Source organism: Dermacentor andersoni, chromosome 8, assembly GCF_023375885.2.
Source record: "Dermacentor andersoni chromosome 8, qqDerAnde1_hic_scaffold, whole genome shotgun sequence".
Classification (NCBI taxonomy): Eukaryota; Metazoa; Arthropoda; class Arachnida; order Ixodida; family Ixodidae; genus Dermacentor; species Dermacentor andersoni.
Window position 1 is genome coordinate 130,861,233 of NC_092821.1, and position 23,378 is coordinate 130,884,610.

The following is a 23,378-nucleotide window of genomic DNA, read 5'->3' on the forward strand; positions in this document are numbered from 1 at the left end:
TCGGCGTGGCTTTCGAACCAATCAACGCCACCTCGATGCCCTTTGCAACCTCCTCGTTCCTACTCCTCCAGCCAATCGGCAAAGGTCCAACAACCTCTCCACTCCGGCGGCTCTTTTCCTCGCACAGCGCGCATTCTGCCTCCTCTCCACAATACCTAAATGGGAGAAGGGCTTTTGCCGACATACGCCGATGGCGAAGTACCGCCGCCTTTGCTGTAGAATGCTTCGGGCAACAAAAGGGTGCATATATATGAGCGTTTCGGCGTTCACAACAACCTTAGCAAACGGGAATAGCCAACATTTCAGCTGACATTAAGAGGAGGAAAAAAAATGTACTTGGCCGGGACGTGTAAAACACACTGCAGATGACCGGCGGTCCATATCTTAGGGCCGACTTACGAATGTCCTCACGGCTTTCCGCGCGATTTCCGTGTGTGACACGAGCAGATTTGCGCACGTCCGCAGGCGTGCGGAAGGCGTGCGGAAGGCGTGCGGAAGGCCTCGCGGATCGAGCGTAAGTCGGCCCTTACTCGGAGTTACAGAATTAGCCGGTAAGAAATTCCAGTCAAGGATGGCAGAAATCTAGGCGGTGTGATGATGACATTACAAATCTTGCTGGCATAAGACGGTGTCAGTTGGCGCCAAGACCGGCGTGTAGTTGGAGATCTCTTTCAGAGTGATTCATCTAGCGGAATAGACAGGCTAGCGGCGAATTGAGAAACGGCTCACTTGGGTCGGGGCGGCTGCCTCTGCTCGTCGTCCGACCAGTGTTCCAGGGACTCCCTGTGGTGCTCGAGGGCCAGGAGGGAGGGGAACAGCGCCTCGCACACGGGGCAGCCGAAGTGGTGCTTGCGCTGCTGGTGCTGGGACAGGCGCCGGCCCGACGGGAAAGAGCGCTCGCACACGCTGCACGTCAGGCACTCGTCCTCGTCCTCGTACTCTGCTCGCGCGGAGACGACAGATAAAGACGCCATTAGGATTGTTGATTGATTAAGTGATAGATGAATTAATTGACCAATTCATTCATTCCTACATTCATCAGTCACTAAACCTTAAGACTTTTTCCAGAAGGATATTTGTATAGAGCAATAATTTTCACAGATCCAACCATACAGAGAACAGGAAACAATAATGTGTTGATTGAATTATTATCTTAACGACTGCGTTGACTTATTTATGCATCGACCATTCAAATTTCGCCCATAAAGCAATTGTATAAGGAGCATCTGCGCCAACCTAAGCATGAAGGAAGGCTATCAGAAAAATGTTATTTATTTATTTATTTATTTATTAAGAAGACGCGGTTCTGGTCGCTACCTGTGCTGGAGAAAAGAGTTGATGTTTAGCGGGAACCGCCTCTGTGTTTTTAGTCCTCCATGGCTTAACTAAATCGCCTCGCACATTCGTCAGTCAGACAATCCTCTTTCGAATTTCATTCACAAGGTTATTCGCGCCAATACGTTACGGTTCTGTAAACTACGTCTGTTACAGCGCGTGAAGAGGCCAAAATGTATGTAGGAGTTAACAGCTAATGTAAAGCTTTTGCAGTATTTACGAGGGTTTCGGAAAAGTCTGATATTCAAATTAGTGGCGTATGTTAGAACGCTGTATAGAGCATCAGTTTCGTTAGTTTTAGAGTTGCAACAGTTGCAGTTTGCCAGAATGTGATATTGCTTTCTATTGTAGAGTTACCAGCTGTAAACTTGGTATGGTATGTCTTATTTCCACAAAGCAGAAACGAAGAAAAGTACATAACTGCGGAGGGAAAGGGGGCAAGAAAGCAGCTCGTCGTAGCTTGACTAGCCGCGATCCCAGAAAACAAAAAGAGCAGCAGAGCGGGAACTGTTCTTACAATTGCTTGCAATTCCAGCACTACCAAAATATCATACATAAACATCACAGGTAAGGTAAAAACAAAAGCAGATGCCTAAAAAAGAAAGAAAAACGGTACAACATCTCAGTGCACTTCCCACCCTTATATAATAACTTACAACTCACATATGAGAGAAAAAAAAAGAATATCAGGAGGAGAACAAGGCGCAATACCAATTTCACTAACAGTAAGATCATTTAGTAACATAGGTAGCCTGGAGCGCTACATTGGCGATCCGTAGTTAATGTGCGATGTTGGTTAGTGCAGGTACTGTGGATTTATTGTATTGTAGAGAGCTTTGTGTCTGAAGTGAGCCATAGAAGTGACATAGATTATACTCCTTTTTTGCTCATTTTTATGCGATAGTACTAGACGACACTTTAAAAGGCCCTTTACTTTCGATGTCCTAAGTTCATGGAATAAAAATGCTGATGGAAAGCCATATGGCTTGTTACTAATAGCACGAATATAGTTTTCTTTTGTGGCACGGTGCAATCTGTTGATGTTAGTTTCATAAGTCGTACCCAAGAAAAGACAATCCTAATTTAAATTGTTGAGAAAAAAAAGGTAATTATATATCGAGCATTTAATAGAGCAAGGTAGGTAGGTAGTTCAAGGAATGAAGGTTTCCAGTGATTTGTGAATGTTTGTCTGCAAGAAAAGCTACGCGGCAGTGCAGTGCCGGGTCATCGTATGCTCAGAGAATGCACATAAAGATTATACCCAAATTCACAAGTTTAATTTTAGCGTTGTTCGTTACCCGTTGTTCACGCTCTAATTTGGGAAGATATTGCAATTTTCAATAATATCTGTAGAATATTTCATGGTCAGAATGAAAAAAAAGAATATGCTGCCTAGAGTCGGTAAACTTTAGTAGGTATAGATACAACAACCCTCATCAAATTCGGTGCAGCGTATGGCGACCAATACGATTCCTCCGTTTGCACGTATTTAGACGTGGGCAACATAAAGCTATTTCTTGTGACCACGCAAAATAGGGCTTTTGTGGCTAGGTCAACAGAGCTTGCATCTCTTCCTTCAACTTAACCGCTGACTCGGGTGGTAAAAGCATTACGCTTACGGAAGCTACAACAAATAATATGCTGATCTAACGTGCATCTTGGGATGTACGCGAAGCGAAGCTTTCGCAAAGCCGTTAATATAATGCTATAAATTCGTCCGTTTCATTCCTCTGTCTTCGGTGAAAACGAAACGCGTGCTTATGTGCTCTCGCGTACTCGTGACAGATCTTGCATAGTGTTGTATTTCTTCATTGCTTCATAGTTCTTTCAAAAGTACCGGCCACTTCTTGGCTAGTCCCCCGTTGTTTGTGTGTGCCATATTTTGAAAATCATAATCGTAACCAACACGGAAACTGCCTTTTTTTTTCGCCGATCGCTCATTGCGGGTGTGCACCCTAATATGGAAATTGTGAACCCATGGCGAGTAACGCAGAGAGCTGGTTGATGTCGACACGAAAGGAGTTTTAAAAAATGAAATCATAGGGTTTTACGCGCCAAGACCACGATCTGATTATGAGGCACGACGTAGTGAAGGACTCCGGAAATTTGGACCACCTGGGGTTCTTTAACCTGCACCTAAATCTAAGTGCACGGGTGTTTTCGCATTTCGCCCCCATCGAAATGCGGCCGCCATGGCCGGGATTCGATCACGTGACCTCGTGCTCAGCAGCCCAACGCCACAGCCACTAAGCAACCACGGCGGGTTCGCACGATAGGAGTGTACGCGCGGCTGTGGCCTAATGAATATAATCATTCCGTTCGATATCTGGTGGCAACTAGTTGTGCCGGTGTACCCTTCGACATGCTTCTATTGATTGGAATGCATAACCTGTGGGCGAACACGCATGTTGGATCGAAATTCTGAACCTGTAATTTCATCAGCAACTCGTTTCATTCAAATGGATTGTCCAACTGTACGCTCTATACGAACAAATCAAATTTTATCCTGACTGGTATTGTGTATTCGTAAGGTATTTATCCTTGTCACCGTTTCATTGCTTCTTGTGAAGATAGACCGCGACCTAAGCAGCGCATTTCAAGAAAGAGAGAGAGAGAGAAAGGACGCATAGAAAGGCAAGGAGGTGAACCAGAGGGTACTTCTGGTTGGCTGCCCAGCACATTTCAAGAATGACGGGGAACTCTATGGTGCTGTTTGTATGTCTCTTCGTCGACATGCAACTAGAAGAAACGTCTTAGCTCGTTTATCTGTTTCCCACAGAAGTCATGCGTTCATGAAATAAATATCATAACAGAAAAAGAAAGAAAGTTGTGGCCTAATGGTTAGAGCACCGGGTTACTGCGGTAGGGGGCGGAACTCCCAATCCTGCCGCCAGACGTGCCTAATTGGCGATAACTCGACCAGCGACCGACCGAACACGGGCCCAGGCAAAGCCCTGCAATAGAAGGCAAAGAGAGCTTCGCTTAGAAAGCTGCTGCGACGGTAAGCCCTTGCTCGTCCATGGATGTAAGCATCCGCCTAGACATCCACCCACACAAAAACACAATGGTTTCCCCAAACCTTCTTCTCCGAAAGTTGGTAGCAACCGTGCATCTACGCTCGTAAGCCCTCAGCAGACACTTCCATTTTTTTTTTACTTTACCCGCTTCCCATAGCTGTCGCAAGCTCTTGCAAGAACTACATCACGTAAACGCTGCGTACACAGAAGCAGAATCGGCAGTTGAATAGCACAAACTAAGTTAGTGAAGATTCTAAATGTAAACCCGACCGCACTAGAACTAGCATCGTATCTACAAAAGCGCGTGTTCAAGAAGCGGTGGACTCGTTTAAAAGAACGACAGCAGTTTGTGGTCACGTTAGAAACATGGCTTCCCTTTGTAAGGTAGACCCGTCGTAGATAGGTTCAGTTTACAGAACTTTATGATTTAGTAATTCAAAAGCATTATGTGCGCCATTGAGCGAAAATCCATCGTAATCGGCGACACCGAAAGAAGGCACCAAAAATAGCCGACGGCGCAGACAATAAAAACACGTCAAAAAACGCTCGGATTGGCGTCAAATTTCCCAGGGAGGTTCCTGTAAAGAAGGTAAATTAGTAACTTTGAAAGGAAAATGTACAGTTCGCTCAGGGTGCGAATCGAACGCGGCCCGACTGGGTGCGAGATGAGCACGTTTGCCCGGCGCCACGGCGGCTCTAAGGCCGCCGTGGCGCCTAATGGCTGGCTAAGGAGTGCCTAGTGCGTGCGTCATTGCACACGTAACGTTGCAGCCATTTGGCTCACCAAACGTTTAGCCTAGTGCATGCATCATTGGAGAGATGAAAAGGCAATCAACGCGGAGGAGGTGGCATCACGTCACGCCACGTCACGTCACGCTACGTCACGTCCCATCACGCTACGTCACGTCATGCTACATCACGCTACGTCACGTCATGCTACGTCACGTCACGCTACGTCACGAGCGTGCCTCGACGGAGCAGATCGGGTGAAATGGAACGCCTGCTGGCTCACTAGCGCACCAGGTGTTGCGTGAGTGGAGACAGCATCGCCGCTGCACCAAATCCTCCTCGCTCTCGCTCTCGGAATCCTGTGTTATTTGTGCGTTCCATGTCTGCGCAAGCTGTCGCCTGCGTTTTAACTGCGCCTCGGTAAGGCCGAATCAAAACCCGCCAAGAGTCTCAACGCGCTCGCTTCTTCGCGAGGAGTTCATAACTCTCAAGGACCGCTCAGCTGCATTTAATAGGACATTAATGCTTCCGCATTCACAACTCATAAGAAGTGCTTAGGTGTCCTCGGTTTTTTTTAAACCTACTTCCTTGTGTTGCAACTGCGTGCGCAATATTTGTGCGCGAGAGCAATGTGAATGTGAATGTGTGAATGTTAATGTGTGAGGCGTCAACAGTGTCCATACGACGTATGTAAAACCTTTGTAAGACGTCTCACAAACCCCTATACACACCTGCGTCTACGTAAAACTTGAGCTGCTGAGCGATGAGTAATTGCAAGGTCTGCTTATAATCACCACGCTGGAATATCAGAAAAGAAACATAGCCATTCTTCACTACGAAGCGTTTGTTGTGAAGTAAATTGTTGGGGCTCACATAGCTACAAGTGTTACTCTGTTTTTGTTTAGCGCATCCGAAGTATTGTTTACGCAGCACCTTTTGTTGGGCCGCCGCTGTGGTTTCAATAGATCCGTTTGTTTTAAGGGTCCTGCGCCGCGTTGGATTAGATTTTCTATACGGAATTTAAAAAAAAATGGAAAGGCTACAAATATATGGACGAGGGTTTCCGATACTTTCTGACATTGTTCATGTTTTGCGAGGAGTTGGCCTACGTCGCCTAAATCTCCTGGTTGAAGTGAGTCGCGGAACGCGCAGAGTTCCGCGAGTCATATAACAATGGCGCAGATCTAAGGCTAGAAAAATAAGACAGCCGCTATAGTTCGTGATATACATCCCGTGTGTTCCGCGGCGAGACTACGAAAGTCACAGGGATAGGTCTGCCTACCGTGCAGTGGAAATCGCAGTAATTTTGCTTGTCATAATTTCGCAGGTACACTGCGATCGAGTGGGCGGATGATTCCTTTTTGCGGTTGTCTCTGCGCTACGTTTCACAGTTTGCAGCATTTCAAGCATCTTTATCACACGGTGATCCGGAAGATTCCGGGGCCGCATATGCTAACCCATCTCACAAGACGAGCAATAGACATGGCGCATTGATGACTAGGATAATAACAAGAAGTGACAGGCCAACACTTGGCACCGACGCATATAAGAGCTTGTTTCGAAGCTCTTGGTCATTTCCTATATCAGGAAAAGCGTTCGCTGAGCATTCCAAGCATCAATGGCCACAAGAAAGATTGTAAGAATCTCTGGACGTGTTGTAAGAAAAACAATAAAGTTCCCATTCTTATCCCACAGTGGTGCTGCTACCCGTGGGTGCGAACTGCTTAGCAGACGAGGAAAATTTGTTCTACAACGAAACCCTCGCTACTCACGGGAAGCTGCACGAGGACGTCGTGCGCGTGGTGGGTATAAAAATGATCCCGTTTGAGCGAATAAGAGATTTACTGACTTGGATATGAATCCGTCGCGTGATTCGTTCTCGTGACGTAATAATAAGCGATATCCGACAATGGGATAAAGCCAAGGAGCAGAGAATAACGATACTCAACGATAAGATAAACCAAGGCCAAAACAACTTCCACGATTGTATACTGCAGACACAATAAAGCGCCATCAAGTCTTGATATCTAATGAAGAAACGTAGCCAAGGTGTTGCCAAATTAAGGCAGCCGCCAACGAGCTATAGCGAAAGCGACGTCCATTGAAATGCTAGACCAGCAATTCCTGCTTCCAAGGCTAATATAACTGCTTCGCACTAACAATGCTATACCGCAATGCGTCCAGGTGCCTTGCATTCAGAACATCCATCAACAAGACACCGCCAAGGCACAACGCAATCAGGATAGCCCACTAACGGGTGCAGCTGCCTACCACCGACCTAAGGTGCCAGTGAGACGTATTTTGTTCTCACGTCTCAACGGTACCATGAACCAAATTTCCCGGTGACATGACTCTGGCTCTGCCTTCGACAAAACATGGCCAGTACAATGAAGATGACGGAAAACTAAGAGAGCTCTGCCCATTTGCTGTCGACGGCAGCAATCACTTTGTACGCTTCTGAGCCCTTGTTTTTTACCACGGTTGTACAGTGGTATAAGCGGATCTGTGGAATAAGCTTTGCTTCCTCATGAATATGCGCACAGAGGGCCGGGATCAACTTAGGCAGAATATTGCCTGGAGCCACGACCTCCTTCTAGACGTTGTCTAAAAAATTAAATAAAGTAATAAAAAAACTTGCGACCTGAACTAACGATGTGTGAAGATACCGATTCCCAATGCAAAGAGAAGCGCCCGCATTTCAAAAACAATATTTGCTCTGCGTACGGAATTCATTCATGTTTAAATTCTTATTTTTTGTTACGACGACGGGCTATCTTTAAAAGAAATTGAAAAAATGATTTGTCCAATCAGTCAAATAGAACTCGCGAAAGGTCACCGCGTTCGCTCTAGACGAAAGACAAAATAAGACAGCAAATTCAATTTCGCGATTTCAATTTGCAAAGCCCTCTCTTCCCTCTTCCCAGTGCAGAGTAGCAGACTAGAGCGCACTAGCTCAGGTCGACTTCTCTGTCTTTCCTATCAATAAATTCTATTCATTCATTCCTTTTTCTTCACTTTTGTGTTTCTTTTTTATACACGCTTTACTCGAAAGTTTATTAAGGATTAATCGTACTCATTTCGCATTGGAATGGCCGACAACGCTCTCTGCAATGCCTGTCTTTGCGAGGAGACGCTGGAACACATTCTGTGCGACTGTCCTGAATATAATGTTCAGCGACAGTCCCTGGCATTCGTTCTAGCGCACCTTGACACTAGACCATTGCCCCTCGACCCGATTTTCCCATGCCGCCGACAGAAGACATCGCAGGTGAAGGCGACGAAGGGACTACTTCGGTTTTTGAAAGAGACGGGATTGGACAAGCGGCTGTGACAGTGATATCACGTACCATGCCAGATTGATGGACTCTAACGGACGATGTGTGTGTGCTTTGCTATGTGCTCTCTCTCTCTCTCTTCCCCTTCCCCATCTTTCATCGCCCCCATCCCTCTCCCATGTGTAGGGTAGCAAACTGGTTAAGCTAAACTGGTTAAACTCCTTGCCTTTCCTTCTCAACTTTTTCCTTGCTTCTTGAAACCCTAAGAAAAAGCTCAATTTCAGGGTTTGTTCCCGGGTGAAATTGCACCCTGTACTTTATTCACTAGGCTGAATAAAAAAAGGTAGATTCTTCCAATACAGTAAAAGCACAGCGCAGCGACCGCGAGATAGCGATACCATTCAACAGATGCGGTAGTTACCGAAGGCTGGGTAATTAAGAAGAGGCCAGAGCTTCTAGAGTGTCTGGGGAAACACTTGTCATCGTATGATTCTAAAAAAAAGCTAGACAGTTCTAATTTAGCGTGCGCGAGCCAGCTGCCGTATCAATTATGCACATGCGTAGAATGTAACAATGAAGTTAGCTGCTGTTTGCGGGCTCTGAGGAGAACTCTCGCGAGATCCCGTTGCCGGAGGGATCGTCCGATCGTTTTCAAAATGGCAGCCGTTTAGTTTGGTGACTTATTGATGGATTATTGGAGTTTGACGCCCTAAAGCAACTATTGGGCTCAGGTCGCTGGCGGAGACAAAAGGGATAGGAAGACTGGGAACCCTCCACCCCCTTATATGCCTGCACTTCTGGACTGGCAGTGCTGGCTGAACCGCGCCATGCTTACTGCTCCCGTAGACACTAGCGCCTGAGTTCCCTCTGGTGAGTGTTGCAAGAAAATATAGGATCACTGCGCTTAATTCGTATAGATAGTTTTCATGTGACGTCATGGACACAGCTCCCACCGTGATAGTACCCAAACATGGTACTCACGATGACGTCAGGACCCCGTATGACCACTCGCACACTGTTTTGCGTTTTGACGACGACTGTTTTTCACCGGTTTATCCCTGTTATCACTTTGTCGTTCGATGCAAGACTAGCCTGTCGTGCTCTCATCCTGTCATGTTTCTTTCTCATACGCCCCTTCTCGGTGTGCTAGTACCCATAAATAGCGGCCTCGATTACGTCTGTGCAAACTATCTATACGCAGATATGTGGTAGGGGTAAAAGTTTCTTTATTTCACGTTCAAATATTGTCATCCAGGCCTCCACTACTTTTCGCAAGTCGTTTGCATCACTGTGGAAGCTGTGGGACTCCCTAGCCAATAGGAAGGCCGAGTACTCCTCGAGGTGTGTTCATCCGCGCCGCGTCGTCTGCTCACCGTCACAATAATTTGCTGTATACGACGTGCATGCGCAAAGGTCCTAACACGTCACGCATAGCTCTAACCCATCATGTACTAAGCAAAAATATCACTGTATAGTCCCGTCAATAATCAGACAGTCACGTCCGGAACTATATTCCACTGCGCAAGGGTATTGCTTGTGTGCGCCTCGTACCTTCGGTAGTGCGGCAAACGACTTGTGAGATAGAATGTCGGTTGAGATCGCATATCCTACATTAGCGAATCCAGATCAGAGTTCGTGGCGTAAGAGTGGAGTGAAATGAATGAATGAATGAATGAATGAATGAATGAATGAATGAATGAATGAATGAATGAATGAATGAATGAATGAATGAATGAATGAACGAATTATGGTTAGTTAGCAACAGTTGGATTTGCAGAGAAAAAGTCTGGCTAGGTTTTTTGTCGCGATTAATAGAGATACTCTTATGATAATTCCTTATTTTTTTACATTTTTGTTGTTATCCTCGCATGCACTGTTTCACCACCACAATGCGACACATGCACTATTTATGCTTCCCAATTGCGTCTGTTACATTTTGTTTTATTTTTTGTTATGTGTATTATACCACGAGGTCACATTGCAGTGTTTTACACTAAGGAAGTTCTTTTTGTATATTCTACTCCCTCTGTAATACCTGAAAGTTCATTGCCCAAAAACTAAAATTCGAATGAATGAATTAATTAATTAATTAATTAATTAATTAATTAATTAATATTTTATATGTTCCAGTCAATTAGGGAATGTACAAAGTAGGGCATAAGGGAACGGAGTCAACTATAAACGGAGCGCCCCTCGCGGCCACGGTGGAACATACTTTCAATCTCTGGCGTCACTTATTATTACTTGAACTTAGATGCAGGAAACTGGCCAAATGGCGTGCCATTTTGCGGCTAAGCAAGGCCAAGACCGTCGCTATGCGATGAGCGAGAAGAAAGGGAGCATATCTGAACTTTTTTTTAATATATGCACAATATTTCTTACGTTTGACCAGAGGCTTTCCGGAGTTCTGAAATTGAACACTTGCTGCGCACGCCACAGTTAAATCCATCAACGTTTGAATCAAACTAGCAACGTAGTCTGCGCGAGGCAGTTCCGACAACGGCATCCCGGTAGTGGCGACAGGTGGCTGTGAACAAAAGAGTCCCCTGTAGCAATTTTTCGAAAGATAGTTTCTTGAATAATTTGTGTTTCAACCTCCGCAGGTCGCATACGGTTTCAGTGCATTCCGCGTCGCATAGATTAGTCGGCGTGCTCTACGCGGTGTCAAGTTGCAACGAGAGTTCTAGGTGCGCGTTCGCCCATAATGCGCCTAGCAAGTAAAGACAGAGAGAGAGAGAGAGAAAGAAAGAGAGAGAGAGAGATATGAAGGAATAGAAACAAATAGAGGAAACAGGTTGGCCACGTGTCGTGCGACATCCTATGAAATTGCACATAGAAACAACTGCATCCCGTGGGCCTCTAGGTTCTCTGCCACATGAAATCCTTTCTACTCCTTTCGATCCTCCGAGGCGAGTTTTTTTACAGAAGTAAATAAAGCATGAACGAAAGAACAAAAAAAAGAATTAAAAAAATATTAAGTGAACGAATAAATAAAAAAAATAAGCGAAATAATGAAATACAGAAAGAAAACAATGAATCGAAATCGAAGAAAGAAAGAAAGAAAGAAAGAAAGAAAGAAAGAAAGGAATGTCAGTACGAAAGAAAGAGACAGGCCCTCTACACTGCCAGCGGATTCCGCGTATTACTTGCCACGACGGAAAGTAATTTTCTTCTGTCACCCCTAAAAACATTCTCAGCGATTGTTGTATATATATATATATATATATATATATATATATATATATATATATATATATATATATATATATATATATATATATATGTATCTCTTTTTCATTCGTATTTCTTTTCCTTTTTTATCTCGTGTTTTCCAGAAATATAAGCTCTCGGGCCTAATTATGCGCCCTCCACGTCGAAGAAAACATCATGGGGATGATACATGGGAAGGTAAACAACGAAAGAGACGAAATTAACTCCGATCAAATTTCCGATGATGCGAACAGAACTGCAGAACGGACGAAAGATAGCAACGGTTTCGAGTGGGCAGCACGGGAAAGAGATTCGCGAGCTTAGAGCGAGGGACATTGCTCTGTTTGATCACCTTCAAAACCGAAAAAAAAAACGTTTTGTGGACACCGAGGTACGTCTCGTAAGCATGTGCACGCGCGCGTGCGTTTCTTTTGAAAAAGGGTGGTTGCTTGGGCTAGTTGGTAATTCACGGTAAAAACGATGTACAGCACGAAGGATAAGGACTGAGAGAGACGACAAACACTGCGCAGTGCTTGTCGTCTCCCTCAGTCCTTGTGCTTCGCCCTGTACGTCGTTTTTACCCTTTCTTTCGATCGTGAGATCTTTTCGGCCAGTCGCATAGGGGCAATCGAAGGACGTCCAACGATCACAACGACGGCGGCAAGAACAGTGACCAGGAAATTTGCAGTTTGGCTGCGAATGAACCGCGAACTATTCTTGCATTTGATACCTAGGAATTACGGATATTGCCCCCGCGGTCAGCTGTTGAACTTCACCGGAATGCACCAGTAAAACTCAATAGGCAGAAAGTTCATTGAGTATTTTTTAATATATATATTTCAAAAGAATGCCCGAATTTCAGTAACCTTCAATTAGCAACGTGCAGACCATACGCCTTTCAAATCACGTGCGCACTTAGTGCACTTATTTGTAACTCTCCTGCCCCTGCTCCTGCGCAACTCGAAAGACTCTCCGGAACCAAGGCGGGCAGAGAAATCATGGAAAAGATCGGCATAAACTACCACGGAATGAACGGCCCCAAGATGCAGATTCACCCAGACGTTCGAGCCGCAATTAACACGGAAAATATCCCGAAGAACATGCACCCCGTGCACAATGTCGAGAGAAGGAAATGCCGCACGAAAACGATTCTCAAAAACCACGGCGCGCGGGAGGGGGTGCTCTTCGTAGACGCCGCGCGGTACCCCCGAAACAGGGACGATAATGGTGGTGTCGGCGCTGACAAAGGTAACTCCCTCTTCGCAATGGCGGTCGTATGCACGAAAGGAAAGACCGTGACTGCGGGCTCCGTAAGGACTAGATCGTCGGAGGCAGCGGAAGAAACAGCAATCGCATTGGCTATAATCAGCGGTCGGCAACAATACAGAACAATAATCAGCGACTCCAAGACGGCTATTAGGAATTTCACAAAGGGCTGGGTCTCCACCGAGGCGGCCAAAATCCTGAACCACAGAGCAGAAGACATTAGGAACGGCACAATTACACCCAAATACCTCAAATGGATCCCGGCACATATGGGAGAAGTTACCATGAGTGCCCCTCCCAACCTCAACGAGAAGGCCCACCGAGTCGCGCGAAAACTAACCCACCGCGGCACGGCCAGTGACGGCCCAACACCCCGCAACCCCCGGGGAAGGGGGAAGGACTGCGGCGGAGGCGATGGAGAAGACGGAGGAGGCGACGACGACGACGAAGCGATAAAAGACGACAGGGACAGACTGGTCACGTACCACGACATACTGACACACTACACGAAACAAAGAGAAGCATACCCACAACCCCACAAACAACTCGACAGGTCTCAAGAAACAGATTGGAGAAGATTGCAAACCAGAACGTTCCGAAACCCAGTGCACTTAAACAGAATAAATTCAACACAATATCCAGACGCTAGCTGCAAGCTCTGCAAACACGAACACGCAGACATGGCACACATCTTGTGGAAGGGCACACAGATCAGTTCAGTATACGTAGAGGACAACATAGAACCGGACCTTCTCGAGGAGCGATGGCTAAGCGCTCTGACTAGCTCAGAACTAAACGACCAATTATGGGCTATCCAGCGGGCCCGGGCAGCGGTGGAAAGGCTATGCCTCACCGCACACAATGCCCGGGTGGCCTGAGCCCGGGCTGGCAACCTCGCAGGTCCTTTTTCCATTAAAGTTTTTTCCGTCCGTCCTGCCCCGTTATAGCAAGATCTTGGGCAAAATTCTGCTGTAACGCAGCAGGACGGCACGACCAAGTGCTGCAAGCACGCATATTACTGGAACGGCGTATCTTCTCCATGTTGCTAACTGAAAGTTGTTGAAGTTCGGGTGGCCTTCTGAAATATCATTTTTTCTTGAATGCTGCCCATTGAATTGAGCTGGTGGTGCATTGTGGCGAAGTTTGAATAATAGCGGAAATGACAATGGTGGAAATTCCTGGGAATATGCTAGCTTTCTTTAAGTGCAATTCAATTTATTTCTACTCTGCATCAAATAGCTTGACGGAGCCATGGAGCCACTGGCAGGCAATAGGATACAAGGAATATCAAACTATTGCTCGGCGACAAAGTATTTGACAAAGTGAGGTTCCGCATATTTACTCTTAGCTTCGAATGCTTCTCTGTCTTGCAGGCCAACATTATTGAAATCTCACATTCAACAGCCGTTACCAGCCTTTATATATGATCATATAAGAACACATATGTTTCATATGTGTTCTCATATGATCATACGAGATTACTGGATATGTGGCATACATGTACGTGTCATGTTAGATTTTTCAATAAGGTCCTATAGATAATTTTGCGGCACATACACTGGTATACTTCAAATCCAAAATTTTGCACAGAGGCTGATCAATATCTACACTATATTCGACTAGGCTTCTTACGCAGTCAAAAATTTTGTTGCAGTTTACCTTTAAGTTTAATGACACAATTCGATTCTTGGTCTGTACGCCTAGGTGGTTGCGTGTAATAGTCGAGGCTTATTGTCATCGCCGTAGTCGCAATCACTGAGAGCGCCATCTTACGTCAGTCGCAAACTTGCTGTTGTTGTTTTCAACAACGTGCAGCCTGTTGTCTTTCAAACAAACTAACAATGTGGACGAGCGGAGCGCTGATAAGTGTCAAATCCAACACCGACGCATTTCGTCACAGGTTTCGAGCACGCATTCCTCGTAAGTGGTCCTAAGCACCTAATTACCACTAAATTATTAATACTTCAATCCTGTTCACCTCCAATCACGCGATTGGGCAGGAGCGTCACAGTGAGTGGCTCCAAAGTTAATCATTGGAACTTTATTAATTAGCTAACATCATTTTGTAATTTACAAATAGTTTAGGCCTCTTCAAGCAATTCAGCCGATTAGATAGAACTGCATCGTCTACAACGGACGATTTCTTTGACCCGAGTTGGTTTGCACTAACAATGCTATCGCCCTGTCTACGTTTGGGTTGCCAAAATCCGGCACGTGGCCTTGCACAGCTTGAGTAAAGAACACATTACAGGACATGTTGGCGCCCGCAGACGTGACATTCAGCAGAAAGAAATGAGAGATGATGGTTGTTCTGCCAGCTTCTTTCCATTTTTGTCTACCGCCCCTTACCAGTCGTCCCGACTGCAGCAGCTTATATTCATCTCCGAGTAAGCTAGAGTCATTCTATGCTCAAGTAGCCTTACATGCGAGGCGCCGCAGTGTAGGCGCTTGTGGCAAGGATATTCTCTGTCCAGGCTGAGTGCAGAACGAAATAAAAATGAGTAAGAAAACAAGAGCGATCTGTTGACGAAATGCGAGAGGTTGTCAGGCGCGATGATAAATAGCCGAGACTAATTAATTTTTGTTTGCCTCTTTCTTCCTCTTTTCTTCTTCCAGGGTCTTCAATCCTTTTCACGTGTTCCGTTTCTTTCTGAGAACGCGTACGCGAAGATGGTTGGTTACACTCCACGACGGAAGTACAACACTTTGAGTACAGTCAAGCAAGTTCGGGGAGAAGAAAAAGCCGCCTCACTTCCGTCTTGGACCGGAAGTGACAGCCGTCCAGCAGAGAAGAAAAGGAAGGAAGTAAATAGCGGGCAAGAAACGTGGCGAAGAAACATGAAGCGGTACAAAAGAGGAGGGAAGGCGGGCGAGCAACTGCGGTGAGAAGAAATACAGAAATTCGCATCGCTCAACAAAACCTGTTCCAATCCAAAACACGTTGCTGAGGAGTACACCAGGAAGCACAGACAGCGACGGCGATGTAAGCGCATACACCGGATGCTGAAAGATCAACACACGTTCTCTGATGTCCAGGACAGAGCCGCTAACCAAGGGAGGTAGTCAAAGCACGTCCGCTAGGGTCCAGCGTCTTTACTGCGAAAAAAAAAAAACAGTTTTTCTGGCTCCAGGAAGCCCGCAAAATTTTGAAGCAGTGTGCGTGCGCGTGTGTCTGTCTGTGTGCGTGTGTGCGCGCGCGTGTATGTGTGTGTTATTTTATCTGAACTTGCCCCAACAAAGCCCACGTCAGCCTTTTCAGTTTACGGTTACACGCCCGAAGTCAGGTTGTTGCAGAACCACATCTACCCCACAAAAATAAAGAAGCTGTGGCAAGATTAGATAGATAGATAGATAGATAGATAGATAGATAGATAGATAGATAGATAGATAGATAGATAGATAGATAGATAGATAGATAGATAGATAGATAGATAGATAGATAGATAGATAGATAGATAGATAGATAGATAGATAGATAGATAGATAGATAGATAGATAGATAGATAGATAGATAGATAGATAGATAGATAGATAGATAGATAGATAGATAGATAGATAGATAGATAGATAGATAGATAGATAGATAGATAGATAGATAGATAGATAGATAGATAGATAGATAGATAGATAGATAGATAGATAGATAGATAGATAGATAGATAGATAGATAGATAGGAGCCATATGGTTGGAGTAGGCTAAGACTGCTATTCGCCTTTAAAATTATAATTAAGAATCAATTTACCGAAGTCCATAGTAAAATATTTCGTAAAGTAGAGAACTTCGTTAAGCCGGGAACACTCGAAAAGCTCACGCGAATAACATTGTACTATTTGAAGAGCCTCTGTACGCAATCATCGTAGACTGCGAGTGCTTTGATCGCGCGTCTCGTGTTCTTTCCTGGAAGCCGGAAACCTTCACTGCAGGTCAATGGCGTTCCGCACGTTAAGAATAAGCTTTACCTCTTGGCCAACCCTATTCAAATACATGTGAAATGGGGAATTGCTGTCACGAAACAACCGCTGGACCAATTTCAATAAGGTTTACTGAATTAGAGATGTAAAGCAATATGCTAGTCACTGTCGGAAACCAGGCTCCTATTCTGAAAAGCATCTTACGCTAGAGTTATCTGTAAGAGGGAAGTTCAGCCAATCCCGATTCCGCACATACCATTAGCGAAAGTTGTCGGCCAAAGGCAAAGTTCACTGGCGAAAGGGAAGCATTCTTTAATTAAGAGCAATTTTTTCTAACAGAGTTTACTTAGGATCTTAGACGCTTTAGAAAATTTGAAGCAAAGCATTAGGTTAAAAAAATGGGAGCATGAAGTTTACATTGCCGTAACGCTGATCCAGAAACAGAAGTCGCAGTACTGTAAGCTGCACCTGTTAGAGCACCAAACGAGGACCGATTGCACGTATACGTTTATGGGTACGTAGAGTTTTACGACGCATCAAACGGTTTACAAAAATGTCCTACTCGCAAACTCGTGGTCCATTTCAGAGCGGTAAGTGTGCAAACCATCAGTTTCATCAGCCTTGGATGCCTTAATAGCTGTAGTATGCCGAACAGTAATATCTTTTTTCATTACTTAGTTACAGAGTTAAACGCTCTACAATGCAGCTTTTTCCTTTCTTTTTTTTTCAATATGCAACACTACTTCTTAAAGCCGAGCTAAAGGGGACTCTCCTGACATTTTCAACGAGAGCTTACGATTGGGCCGCGTTCACCGATGACGTCCGAGTAGCATAAGTTGCATCGTTAGTACACAACGTTTGGAAAAAAAGAATCAAAATTCAAATGCCAAGGCTGAGTGGCAAAAACGTATCTAAAAGATGCTTTTCCGAATACTTTTCGCTTTTACGTATGTACAGTCATCGCAGGGAACACAGATGGTGACGAAAGGTCGGCCCAAATCCAGCTCGAGCCGCGCGCAGGCGAGATCAGTTCTCTTTCGCAAAAGCCTCCTTATCGCGGCCTTTCAAATCGATTACACTTTGTGGATTCAGCGTCTCGTTCGACGACGTCAACTTCAGATTACCAATTCTACGACCACCCCTAATGGGGGCTGAATTTTCTACGACTGCAACGACAGCGTTTTTCTTTTTCGTACCTTTTTCCACGCCGAGCACTATTAATGGATCGTAGCTGCAGGCATTGCGCGAGATGCTCGGGCCAATTCAAGTCCACAACCCGAGCGAATGCGGTGAAAGGGTAGATTGGATGTTCGGGGTGGGAATTATACGGGAGCCGCGGCGGCGTTAAATGGACGTCCTGATCGGAAGCGTGTGCAAGTACGCACTCGATGCATTCCTGCAGTTCTGCGCGAGAAAACGAAACTAAAGAAAACAAGGGAAAGAAAGAAAGTTAGCCGCCCCTCGTGGCGTGCTCTCGTGGGGATTAAGGGCGACGATGACTGGGTTGTAGTTGCGCGAGCGCAACTCTGTGTACAGTTGGGGTGATGGCAAGGAGGGCTCGTAGACTGGCGTACGTGGTTCTATGCAAGGACCGGCCGCTCGAACCCCGAGTCTAGTCCCAGTCGGCCGCTCCATACTATATCGTGGATACAGAGTCTCCGCATCGTCGTTAGCTCTAACGAACGCCTATGTTTGTTTGTTTTTGTTTGTTCGTTTTGTTTTAGTTTTTTTTCTACCTCTCCCTCTATCGGCCCGCACACAACGGGGCCTCGATTTGGGGATTTCATTAACGCTGTCAGTGCGCTAATTATTAGGACTACGAATAACTCAGCGGCTTCATTAGGCAGTGTTCGGCCGAGAGAGCTTGAAAGCCACGTTTGCTTTCGCGAGCGCCGCGCTAGATGGCCACGAGCAACGAGAGTGTTCGAGGCTGTACGAGACTTTCGAAGACCGCACTACACACCGGATGTCCCAGATAACATGAAACAAGGTTTAAAAGGAAGTGAAGTTGTTTTCCTGTGGGGATGACACCAAGTTCAATACCCCCTCGAGTCACTAATGATAATTGGGCCTTCCAAATGTCTACGTATTTTTCTGAAAATACGACTCAGACATAGCAGAAAAAGGAAACTTGGGACCTCTAGAACGAATATTTAAGTCCCTTCTGGGCAGTCTTTGTAAATATAAAAATAACTTATTACGGATATTGACCTCTTCCTGTATCCATTGAATATTGGATATTGACCATGTGATATTTAATGAAAAGAAATGTAATAGTTGTCTCAAGGAAATGAGCTTGTCATTATTGAATTGAAGACTTTCAAATCTAAAGCAGAGCACTAATTAGCAATTTTCGTAAAAGCTGGTAGCACGCATCTTAAGTCATCTTTCTTTTGCATTAGTCAATATGTGCTAAGGTGACCTATGAGATTGTTTTTTCGGTGACAGAGGGTTACGTTCGCAATCAGCGCCATGTTCAAGGTTGCCATCTTGTCGTCATTAGCCGGAACACTCAAAAGCATGTTGGGTCTCCATAAAAATTAAAACAAAATTCTGATGTTTTACGTGCTAAAACCACGACGCGATTACGAGGCTCACGCTGCAGGTGGGCTCCGGATAAATTTTGACCACTTAGGTATCCTTTAACCTGCCCCCAAATCGTTGCCCCACCGAAGTGCGTGCCCCAAGATCTGTAATGTGCCCCCATCGAAATGCGGCCGCCGCGGCCGGGATTTGATCCCGCGACCTCGTGCTTGGCAGCGCACCGCCATAGCCGCTAAGCCACCGCGGCGGGTGTCTCCCTAAGGAAACACGCTGATTGGCCGAGGTATGTTTTGCAGCCTCGTGAAGAAGTGACCTCCATGTCGCCTCCTCATATGAAGTAACATTAGGTGACATTGCGTCCAGTGAGGCGTACCTCACACTACAAGAACACATGCATGGATGGATGGATGGATGGATGGATGGATGGACGTATGTATGTATGTATGTATGTATGTATGTATGTATGTATGTATGTATGTATGTATGTATGTATGTATGTATGTATGTATGTATGTATGTATGTATGTATGTATGTATGTACGTACGTACGTATGTACGTACGTACGTACGTACGTACGTACGTACGTATGTATGTATGTATGTATGTATGTATGTATGTATGTATGTATGTATGTATGTATGTATGTCATTAGCGTCCCGTTAGGAACGGGACGGCGGGTTGCGCCACCAGGCTCTTGCACTAATTGCAATAATTGTGTGAGCACGCCATTACATGGCTTTGCTTAAGAAAAAAGACAGAAAAAGAGAAAAATAGAATTTCGGCAATGGTTTTTTGACCGTGCCACATGGTTGATGAATCTTCACAGCTTTTACTCGCAGTTTTCATGTTACATATACGTTGTCTCTTCTAGACGTAACCAACTAGTTGATGCGCTAGCAGTTTTCCTGCCTTGTCCTCACTCTGTGTGTTTTATCGTTCTTCTAAAAAGACGCATCCTTTCAAATCGGACACACGAACCAGGTTCCTTATACCCTTATTATATGAACTTAAAATTTTTGTGTTATATGACAAGACCTGGCGATAGCCCACATGCGCTGCAGTACGCAAAAAGAAAAAAAAAAGCAGGAACAAGCGGGAATAGAGAGGACTTCGTTTTGCTAATCACTGCGAAAGGACGGCGAATTCGCGATGACAGATGAAGGTAAAATAAGAAACCAAATGATCGTTCCAAGTAAAAATGGAGACGTTCTGACAAATTTACAAGAATCGATGGCAACGATGGTTTTGCCGCAGTATGTATGCGATTAGCAATACGAATCTGCATTTAGTTTCTTCATTTTAATCGAATACTCGTGTCGCGGCTTGCCTTTGTATCAACCATATGCAGCAGTAACTCCACCTAGTGAAAAATCGCAAGCCCTTGATGTCTCATGAGTTCAATGCTCCCTTGATTCCACGTGCTTGCCCAGAATCGTGGCAGCCTCGCATCGAGCGACATTTATGATACTGCGACAATGGTGGATCAAAATTTCGCTGATATCGATAGGTTCAATGCGACGGCAGCAGTAGTTGAAAGCGTCTTTACTGAGGGGCGGCCTCGAGGCTTGCCAGAAGAAGGGCTGAACATATCGACACGCTCATTTATTCACGGCAGGGTGTCCAAGCTGACCTCCCGGATGCAACAGAGGAGGATGGGATATGAGCTGCTCTCTGACCGCTGCCTGTAGGCCATGTATATTTTGCACGCTGGCATTGGAAATGGGCGGCTTGACGATGTCTGATGCTTGTAGTAGGCGGGCAAGTCCACTATAAGATGAGACGTGTCTACGGGCTCATCATCTTGATGTCCGAGGGGCGAGCGACTGGCCGGCTTGCCGGGTTCGCCATCCCTGCTGTTTGTCTTCCAATTTTGCGCCACGCGAGATGTTAGGGCGACACCCAAAGGAAGCCTGCACACCATCGCCTAACCTTTGTTGATGATAACTATCACGCAATTACGCTGTTGGAAGTTAGAAATGACCAGACACTGGACTATAAGCACCAGCTAGATGCTTGTATTTCACAAGCTAAACTCTCTGACTACATGCTCCGGCTTAGTCATGCAGTCTGTACTTCCCGATAAAGGTTGGGAAGTTTGCATTCGCGCAGACTGGCGTGATTCCTGCCCCCTACCCCCTCTTTCCGGGCAAGTAATTAATATTCGCTCTGGAAATCAGGCAGGCGTGACGAAGCAGTGAGATGTACAGACAAGAATGTCTGCTAACAACGCGACTAAATACTGCTATTTTTTTTCCATGTCACCTGTGAGATTTAGGAACGATGCAAATGTTCAGACCAATGACATGCGAAATACTCCGTCAGCAACTTTGCCTGTTGATATCGTTCACGGGTGCGGCTACTGGAGTAAGCAAATTAATCGCAGGAGAGGTTTCGCAGCAGTGAAATCGTGAAAGTAACTGCAGCACTGGACGAAAGAGTACTCAAAAGCAACTGACAGAAATGATCTGTCCGAGCTATTTTCGGTCAACCGAGCAGATATTTTGGGCTGCTTGGTGACAAGACGTGCTGTGAAGCCGGCTAAAAAGTCGCAGTTCCGCTCGGAAGGCGAAGAATCCATTGCGATACCAAATTAGTGCAAAGCTTTACAAAGCAAGGATAGTAGATTTATTGGCCGTATAAACCTGGAAGCATTCGCTTACTAACTGAATTAACAAGCATGGTGTCTGCGCGCACAAGCAAACATGAACACATCACACTCGATGAGCGCGGACACTCGCTGCAAAACGCCAGACGCTGTTGTGAGCAATCGCGGCAGGAGCAGCGAGCGACCTGACCTTCGAGTGGTCTGCCGCTTCAACGCAAGAGCGGCGACACAGCGCGCACAAAGGTATAAGCCGTCTGCCGATCCCTTTCAAGATACGGCGCGCGCGACCACGTGCGGCCGTGGAGAGTGCACACTTGTTGGCGGAGTCGAAGGAGCCCCTCCCTCCCTCCCGAGCTGCCTGTCCGCGTACCTTCGACTTTGTACGTAACATCACGGCGACGGCGACGGCGACGGCAAAAATGCCCCCGGAGTGTCCATATAATTGTTAACGCAATAAAACGATCGCCGAGCCAAAACAGGTGACAACCTAAGTGGGAGAAACTTCGCCTGTACTGCTTCGTCATTAATCCCTACGTGGCTCATACCTTCTCAGCGCGACTGAGGATTCTCTCTATGTGAGTGTCTGGGCCGGTATAACGCAGCGATTGTTTTTTCTCGATTCTATGATTTTCTTATCACCCACCAGTCACTACCGGTGGATCGTGGTGATAACGGACGCGGAGCGCAGCTCGGTCCACTGACGATTCGCTTAAAGGAATTGCAGTGAAATCGTTACACTATGCAGGCCGAGGTTTACTCAAGAAGATCGACACTTGTGGTGACCGATCGCAGTAGATTATTAGCTGATTGAGCAAACGAGTACTTTTTCGTGGCGGCTTGTTATACCGAATTATTATTTTTAATCAATTCATATTGACTGAATACTTGTTTGATTGATCGATGGATCGTTCAATCCACACATCAACAAATTGATTGATTGATTGATTGATTGATTGATTGATTGATTGATTGATTGATTGATTGATTGATTGATTGATTGATTGATTGATTGATTGATTGATTGATTGATTGACCGACCGGCCGACCGACCAACCGACCGACCAACCGGCCGACCAACCGACCGACCAACCGACCGACCGACCGACTGACCGGCCGACTTACTGACTGACTGTATGACTGGCTGATAGCGTTCCAACAGCCAAATCAACACCGCGGCTCAAATTGAGTTTTTACCGACTATGATCCTTTAACATACACCAAAATCTGAATGCACGGTCGCTCTTTTTCTTTTTTTTTCCCAATCCACGCCTCTCAGAATAAGCATGACGCAGCCGGAAATTCAACGTACGACCACGCGATCAGCCATCAGAAGGCCACTCGGCTACCCGCCAGCGTGTGCCCTACATACTGCTAAGCCGCTACAGCCCGCCCGCCAAACAAAAGAATCGCGCGCACTCGGGTCAGCCACCAGCATTCCGCCCGTAGCCCAGCCCTGGCCGTCACGAGAAACGCCGTTCCTCCCA

General features: G+C 45.8%; 1 protein-coding gene across 2 annotated transcripts in view; it reads right to left on the reverse strand.

Annotated features, from left to right (window-relative positions):
• Positions 1–23,378, reverse strand: part of LOC126525680 (uncharacterized) — a 228,720-nt gene that overhangs the window by 11,761 nt on the left and 193,581 nt on the right. For both annotated transcript variants that reach the window (XM_050173592.3, XM_050173593.3), the window contains exon 3: positions 730–940. In XM_050173592.3, coding sequence (XP_050029549.1) covers positions 730–940 — 211 coding nt within the window. The remainder of the gene's footprint in view (positions 1–729; positions 941–23,378) is intronic.